Source organism: Condylura cristata, unplaced genomic scaffold (assembly GCF_000260355.1).
Source record: "Condylura cristata isolate star-nosed mole 26May11 unplaced genomic scaffold, ConCri1.0 scaffold00011, whole genome shotgun sequence".
Lineage (NCBI taxonomy): Eukaryota > Metazoa > Chordata > Mammalia > Eulipotyphla > Talpidae > Condylura > Condylura cristata.
In genome coordinates this window covers 27,667,805-27,675,376 of record NW_004567112.1, presented here as the reverse complement: position 1 = coordinate 27,675,376, position 7,572 = coordinate 27,667,805, and the positions used below count along the sequence as shown (strand labels likewise).

General features: G+C 50.5%; 1 protein-coding gene across 2 annotated transcripts; it reads left to right on the top strand.

Moving 5' to 3' along the window:
• The first annotated feature begins 177 nt into the window (after positions 1–177).
• On the top strand, positions 178–5,841 carry LOC101628461 (neuropeptide Y receptor type 4). Of its 2 annotated transcripts, none has more exons than XM_012723429.1 (2): positions 178–234; positions 2,405–5,841. In XM_012723429.1, the coding sequence occupies exon 2, from the start codon at positions 2,445–2,447 to the stop codon at positions 3,558–3,560; it is 1,116 nt and encodes a 371-aa protein (XP_012578883.1). In that variant the 5' UTR covers positions 178–234; positions 2,405–2,444; the 3' UTR covers positions 3,561–5,841. The 2 variants fall into 2 exon arrangements, with proteins under 2 accessions (XP_012578883.1, XP_012578885.1); XM_012723431.1 differs by lacking the exon at positions 178–234 and adding an exon at positions 2,105–2,192.
• The last annotated feature ends 1,731 nt before the right edge of the window (positions 5,842–7,572 follow it).

The window sequence follows — 7,572 nt, the reverse complement described above, 5'->3', positions numbered from 1 at the left end:
GCGACCCCGCACTCAGTTCCCATCCCCTGGCCTGCCGGGCCAGGGCGGACGTTGGGGAGACTGGCGCGCACCCCGCAGGCGCCTAGGTCCCGGGTTGGCGAGGGCGTCCCTGTCCCCGTGGGCGGGGGCTGCAGCCTGGGCGTGTGCGGTGGGCGGAGCTGGTCAGAGCCGACAGGCAAACGGCAGACGCACGGGTGGGCGACTCCGCTCCGCTCGCTCCCTCTCCGGGAGCAGGTGAGTCCCGGGGTAGAGGGCGCGCAGGGGGTCGGGTCTCCCAGCCTTTGATAAGCCGAGCCCAGCCTGCTGGGGGGCGCCGGACTGGGCGGGGAGTGACCCCGGGGGCTTCCAAGAGACCAGGGCTCAGTAGGGCAGCGCGCAGGCGGGCCAGGGAAGCGCTCTACCCTCGCAGCCTCTGCGGCCTCGCCTGGAACGTGGTGGTGGACAGGCACGCGGCCACTCCCGCGGAGCTGTGCGGAGGAGGGGACGGGTACCTAGAAAGTGCCTAGGTGTCGGGACGGTAGAACACAGACCTGCTGTTCGCTGACATTTCAGGACACCAGGCAGGCTCCTCCATTCTTTCCCCATTGGGAGATTGATTTTATTGTATTTTTGGTTACTTTCCCTTGACTGATGGGGAAGGCAGGCAGCAGTTGTGGGGGGTTGGTCCCCTACCCTCAGGGATTGTAGGTGCTTCTTTGCTTCGAGGGCTGTGGGGAACCCAGGCCGGAGACACCATTGTGCTGACCTTGCAACCTGCCTCTCCCCTCCCGAATCTGGGGTGAATCTGACAGAGTTAACAAATCCTGCCCTTACTGGGCGTTTCTGAGGAATGCGTGGGAATGAGGGGCAGTTTAGTATGAGGTTCCTTGCAGGGCAGATCTGCCAGAAGGGTCTGAGGCGGCAGTGTGGCCCCGGCCGGGAATGAGGGGGAATGAGGCGAGGACTCCGCTGATCAGGTGAGGACCAGGTGAGGTCCGGAGCCCGAAAGTAGAAAGTACGGACACTTGACTGGCCAGGCACTTGCGCAATCAGAGCTCCCACTTCTGCCCAGGGGGCTGCGTTTTTTGTGCTCTGTCACAGTGAGGGGTGTTGGGCGATCCCCAGCCACGGGAGGGAGGCAGCCTAGCTGTGAATGTTAGATTATATGGCAAGTGATATTTGCAACTGCTAATAAATAGATTTTACTGATCTCTGGTTAATTTTGGCCCTACTCTGTAAAAAGTGCCTCTCAGTACTAGATCATGAAGAACATGTCTATGTGTGTGTATATGTATTGATAAATAGACATGACTATCATTGGATGTAAAAACAATCTTGATAGGTATACGGGAGTTATTCCTCTGTCAAAACTGTTTTTCAAAATGGGACCCAATGATCATATCAAAATCACATGGTAAAATATGGATCCTTGGGTCCAATCCCAGGCTCACTTAATCACTGCATCTCCTGGTGAATCTACATTTTAAACATGCTTCCTGAATAATTTTGATGTTTATTGAAGGTTGAGAATTGCATGTTGGATTAGTGATGAACAGAATTTTTTTTTTTTTAAAGATTTTATTTATTCATACAGAACTGGGGTACAGGCCAGAGATGCAGAGGGTGAGAGGATTCACCAGAGACAGTGGGGAGCAGAACAGGTAGATCAACGAAGTACACTGCTGAGGGGAGCAGCGGGCGGGTCAGGAGAGGTCTGCCACGCCATGTGGTCACCTCTAGGGCAGGCGGGGATCGAACTCATGAGGAAGTGGTTTTAGTTTCTCAGTGCAGTGCTTTAACCCACTGCGCCACCGGGGAGGGCCGATGAACAGAATTTTTAAAAAAACTGTGTTTGGGAACTGCAGGCTGCTTCAGTGACTTAAGCAGAGGCTCGGAGAGGCTCATAGCAGGGGCGGTGGGCAACCCGTGACCTGGCCAGGTGCATGTGTGTATACCTATGATGTGACAGGAACGTGCTCTGTGCTGATGACTCCGTCTTTGCATACTTGGCAGTCTTCAACTTGTGTTTGAGTTGAATGAGAAATGAAGCTAGCTGGGCAGGTAGGGGCTGAGACCAGGAAGGAACACTATAAACCCTGAGCCCAGGACCTGAAGAGGCACTGCTCAGTGGCATTTGCTGCTGACTGGATTTCTGTTCCTGAACACTGAAGAAAACAGCCGCACTTTCTAATCATCATGCTTTGTAGTGTGAGGTCAGTATGCCCTCAAACAGATTTGGGTTTGTGTCTGCATCCTATCAGTTGTTACTTTGAGATGCTGGGCAAGTTGCTTTAAGTTTCTGGGTCTCAGGTCCTCCAGGCTTCAGTCTTGGGGTAAAAACAGCCATGAACCTGGCCCCTAGTCTTCCCTGGAATCAAAACAGGAGGCATGATCCCTGAGTAGCATTTGTCCCTTTGCTTTGCAGATGTTGTCACTGAGTCTTCTGGAACCTTCTTAGAACCACCATGAACACCTCACACTTTCTGACCTTGCTCCCAGGATCCTTGCAGGCTCAAAACAGGAGCAAGTCAAAGAGCATCCTGTACAACTTCTCGGACCACTGCCAGGATTCTGTAGACCCTACAGTCTTCATTGCCACCTCCTACAGTATCGAGACCATTGTTGGGGTCCTGGGCAACCTCTGCCTGATGTATGTGACCATTAGGCAGAAGGAGAAGGCAAACGTGACCAACCTGCTCATTGCCAACCTAGCGTTTTCAGACTTTCTCATGTGCCTCATCTGCCAACCACTCACGGTCACTTATACCATCATGGACTACTGGGTCTTCGGTGAGGCCCTTTGCAAGATGTCAGCCTTTATCCAGTGTATGTCAGTAACTGTATCCATCCTCTCTCTTGTCCTCGTGGCCCTGGAGAGACATCAGCTCATCATCAACCCATCAGGCTGGAAGCCCAGTATCTCCCAGGCCTATCTGGGCATTGTGATTATCTGGCTCATTGCCGTATTCCTCTCCCTGCCCTTGCTGGCCAATAATGTGCTGGAGAATGTCTTTCATAAGAACCACTCCAGGGCTTTGGAATTTCTAGTGGACAAAGTAGTCTGTACTGAGTCCTGGCCCCTGGCCTACCACCGCATCATCTACACCACTTTCCTGATGCTCTTCCAGTACTGCATCCCCTTGGCCTTCATCCTGGTCTGCTACACACGCATCTACCGGCGCCTGCGGAAGCAGAGGCGGGTGTTCCGCAAGGGCTCACGGGCCTGGCAGATGAAGCGGATCAATTGGGTTCTCCTGGCCATGGTGGCCACTTTTGCCGTGCTCTGGCTGCCTCTGCACGTGTTCAACAGCCTGGAGGACTGGTACCATGAGGCCATTCCCATCTGTCACAGCAACCTCATTTTCTTGGTGTGCCACCTGCTCGCCATGGCCTCCACTTGCGTCAATCCTTTCATTTATGGTTTTCTCAACACCAACTTCAAGAAGGAGGTCAAAGCCCTGGTGTTGACTTGTCAGCAGAGCACTCCAGTGGAGGAGTCTGAGCACCTGCCTCTGTCTGCAGTGCACACAGAGGTCTCCAAAGGGTCTCTGAGTCTCAGTGGCAGGTTCAATGCCATTTAGCCAGGTCTAGTTTACCAGGTCTAGTTGCCATGTTTACTGCCAGGCTTCTTCACGTAGCTACGTGGGCAAACTGCAGACTGGGCGTGGCGCTCCATCTTTACTGGCTTTCTGGGGTTCAGATGGAGCCCATTTTGGCATCTGTTTGCATCGTGAAGCCTGACACTCAGATGGCTCAGCCATTTGTTCCTGGGAGGATTCTGAGTCTGGATTCTGCAGGCCACACTGCTCCATGCTGTTTGAGCAGATGCCAGAGCTTAACACAGGCAGAGTTCATTCTGGTAACTCAGCAACGATGCTTTGTGTGGAGACTCAGGGGTTTCACTCCCACCGGTGAGATGGTGAGGGCACTGAGGGCGGGCGAGTGAAGGGGCTGTGGCTTGGTCAGCCCCTAGCCTCTGTGAGAAGGGATATTTGTGGATGGGCTTTGTGTGTGAAAATGAATTCTCTGGAGACAGGGCAAGAGGATCTATGTTTTATCATTAGCATAGCCAACTGCAAGCAACAGCTCCTGGTAGCTTTAGGTGTTCACACTCTGAAAATCTGTCGTGAGCTGCAGAAATTCAAGAGTCAACTCTGCTCCTTTTTGGTTTTTCTGATCTTTAATCTTGGATAGAGATATGCTGCCAGTGCCTTTCCTTGATGAGATGGTGAGCACTTTGAGGGGACAGCTGTGTTCTTATAGCTCTGTGTCCTCCATGTCTCGGATGGACCCTGGCATGGGGTGAGCTCCTGAGGTTTACCATGGCAGACTGAGGCGCCCTGCTGAACCCTCGGCTGAGCATGGGTGCTCTGTGTGTTCCGTGGTCCAGCACGGGAAGGGCTCATGCCACTGCAGCCATATTCTGTTGCTTGCCTAGGACCTCTCTGAACCAGGCAACTGGCTAGGGACTCTGTGACACTCCCTGGTGTTGACCCCGCAGAAGCCAAGTACTCATGGCCTCCTTCCTTCCAGATTCTTCATGGAGCTGACTGGCCCTGAGTGATGTGTCACTGTTTTTCCAAACCTTGCCAGGAGTTTGGGCCTCTTAGTGGTCTTCAGTAGTGGCAGGAGGAAGAAACCCTTGGAGTGTGGTTTAATGGGACCGTAAGGAGCCAGAAAAAATGGGGAAAGTGCTATGATAAGTATAAATATCCCCTCAGGGGGTTATGGTCCAGTCTTCTGGATGCTGAGCTGGGGCCAAGGTTTCATCTGTGTGCACACATGACAACCTGTCCTTGCTGGGCATGGAATGCCCAGGTTACTCCTGGGCCATTTTCAATGGGATATTGAGCCTGGCTCTGCCTGCTTAGACGCCCCGGGGACAATGCCTGGCCCCATGATAGCCTCCCAAGGCAGGATGTTCAGCTGCCCAGAGCCCCCGAGAAACCTTACTGTGAGGCTCCTAGGGCTGGCTGCACCAGGAGATCCGGCAAAGGGCCAGGCAGCAGGCGCCATCTCTGACCGTCTCTCTGGTCTGGTCCTTGATCAAAAACATGTGCAACTGATACCCTAGACAAATACTTTTTGAGCCTGGAGATGGGGGGCCTTAGGCCCTTTGGGTCCCATGCAATTGCCTGGAGTTTGTGGCTCATCACTCATCTCAGTGCCAGAACAAGGGTACTAGCATGCTGTGAACTGAGGGGCCACGCTGGGAGTCTAGTGGAGGTGCTTGGCACTAAGAATCGGGGTAGTGGTTGGAAAGCTCACGCAGCATCTTCTGTGCTCCTTCACCTTGCTCAGCCTGAAACAGCCTGCCCGGCTGGCTCTCTCCTACTCCTGGTTCCTAACGATCCTTGGGCCACTAGGTTACTCAGCACACTTCTCAAAGTATGCTCAGATCAGCAGCCTCAGCCTCACATGGAGGTGATTAGACAAGCGGAATCCTTCCACGCCAGAACTATTGAGTTGGAATCCATATTTTATCTGTATTTAGGTTAATACAGATAAATACACATTCAAGTTTGACAAGCCCCGCTCTAGGGATCTGATTGCCTTGGGGTGGGGAGCCACCCTGGAGCACCTGTGGACACCTGAGAAACTTTAACTCAGGAGCGAGGTTTAAAGTGGTGGTGATGAAAAGGTGGATTCCCTTTGGCTGTTTGTTCTCATCTCTGTTCACATGTGGACACGTTTCTTGTGAAGCCTTTTTCATTCCTGCAGTATATACTTGACAAATAAACACTTTGCCTAGTTATATTCTCGGTGAACTTGCCTTTCTTTATTCTGTTCTGTTTCACTAAAAACTGCACCACCAGCATTTTTCTGTCTTGCTGGATGTTATTTTTGACAGCTGATTAAGAATTTAGAAATGCTCTAGCGAAAGCTGGTACCGGTAAACAGGATTTCTCTTTAGCCCCTAGAAAAGCTTTCTCTTGTCCAGGAAGTAGACTTCTGGGTGGAGCCCATCTGAGATGGCCGGAAGGGGGTCACCCACAAAGACTCCCTGGAATCTTTAGTGGGTGCTAAGCCGCATTGAATCCTGCTGGTTTGAGCTGAAATTCTTGCCCTTGCTTTTTCAAGGAATGACCTTGATTTGTCTTTTCCCCTATAAAAGTAATCCTATTCATCTTTCAAAATACACAAAAACAAAACCAAAAAAATATGTTCCACCGCCAAAGATAATCTGTTTGCAGTTTGGAGGATCATTTCTTTAGTTTTTATAGACATAGTGCTATTTACCTAAAAATAGTTGAGGTCATATTTATATGTATACATATTTATATATGATATCGGAGGATCATTTATATCTTGTCTTTTGCTTAACTATATGTCACCTTTTATTTGTTCTTTCAACAAATATGTCAAACCCACAGGTGCTGAGGTTTAAAAATAAAAGATACTGTCTCTGTTCTCATGGAACTGACAGTCCAGTGACTACATCTATCCTGTGTTTTTAACCATCGGTTGTGACGTATTTAGATGTTTCTAGAACTGTTACACATAGTTGTGACGAATGTCTAGGCAGGACTTTTTCTGTATCTGAAATTATTTCCTTAGGACAGATTACCAGAAGGGGAATGAATGCTTCAAGAGACATGGGCATTTTTCAGGGCTCTTGATGTGACTGTTAAACTGATTTACAGGGAGGCTAGAATGATTTGCACTCCCTGACCAGGGCTGGCTTCAGTGTACCTTGCCCACTGATGAGGGATTGTCACTCATGGACAGACTGTTGTTTATTACATTGCATCTTCACTCACCTATTTGGGATATCACCCCAGCACCATCAGTTTTCCTGGTTCCCCTTTATACAAAAGTCCTCCAAAGTATTGCCTAATTTTAAAGTCTCTGCTTCCTCTCCCTCCTGTGCTCTTTTGTACTCACCTTTCCATCCAAAAGCTCTTGCAAAGTGGTCTCCGTGTTGCCAACACCCATGTCTGATTCGTAATCTCCTCATAGGTGGCCAATCCGTGTCCTTCTGGCAGTTGATCAGACCCTTCTTCTTAACACTCTTTCTGCTTTTTCAGGTCCCCACACTCTTTCTCTGCTGTCTCCCCGCTTGGGCACCCCTCAGGCTCCTTCCGTGGATTCTCATTTCCCTGGCCTGGGATGTCCCCAGGGAGTCAGGGAGGTCCTCAGCTCTCCTTTCCGAGGTGGACTCTTCTAGTCTGCTGGCTTTAAGCACCACTGAGTGTTTAAATGTCTTCTGCTCCCAAGTGGGACTCTCCAGTATGAATTTCTCCCTGCCCCGGGCTTGTATATCCCTGAGTTATGTTTACTGGACATTCAATTGGCATCTCAAATTTGAAGCATAAGAAAGCAGACGATTTGCCTCCCTACCTGTTCTCCCTCAATCTCCATCATTTCAGTAAATAGAAGCTCCCTCTTTTCATTGGTTTGGGCCATTGGTTGGGGTCAACCTTCTGTTCACACTCCACTTCCAGTCAGTCCATCTGCAAGTCCTATAGTTCTGCCTTTAAGATGTATTCATCTCACCTGAGACCTCTGTCCTCAGGTCTCACCACTATCATCTCCAATGAGATCATTGCCACAACTCTCTGGTCCCAGTGACTTTTGGAAGCCTGAGTTAGA

Excerpts from the sequence above, each read along its gene's own strand:
- LOC101628461 (XM_012723429.1), top strand. The coding sequence starts at position 2,445 with ATGAACACCTCACACTTTCTGACCTTGCTCCCAGGATCCTTGCAGGCT.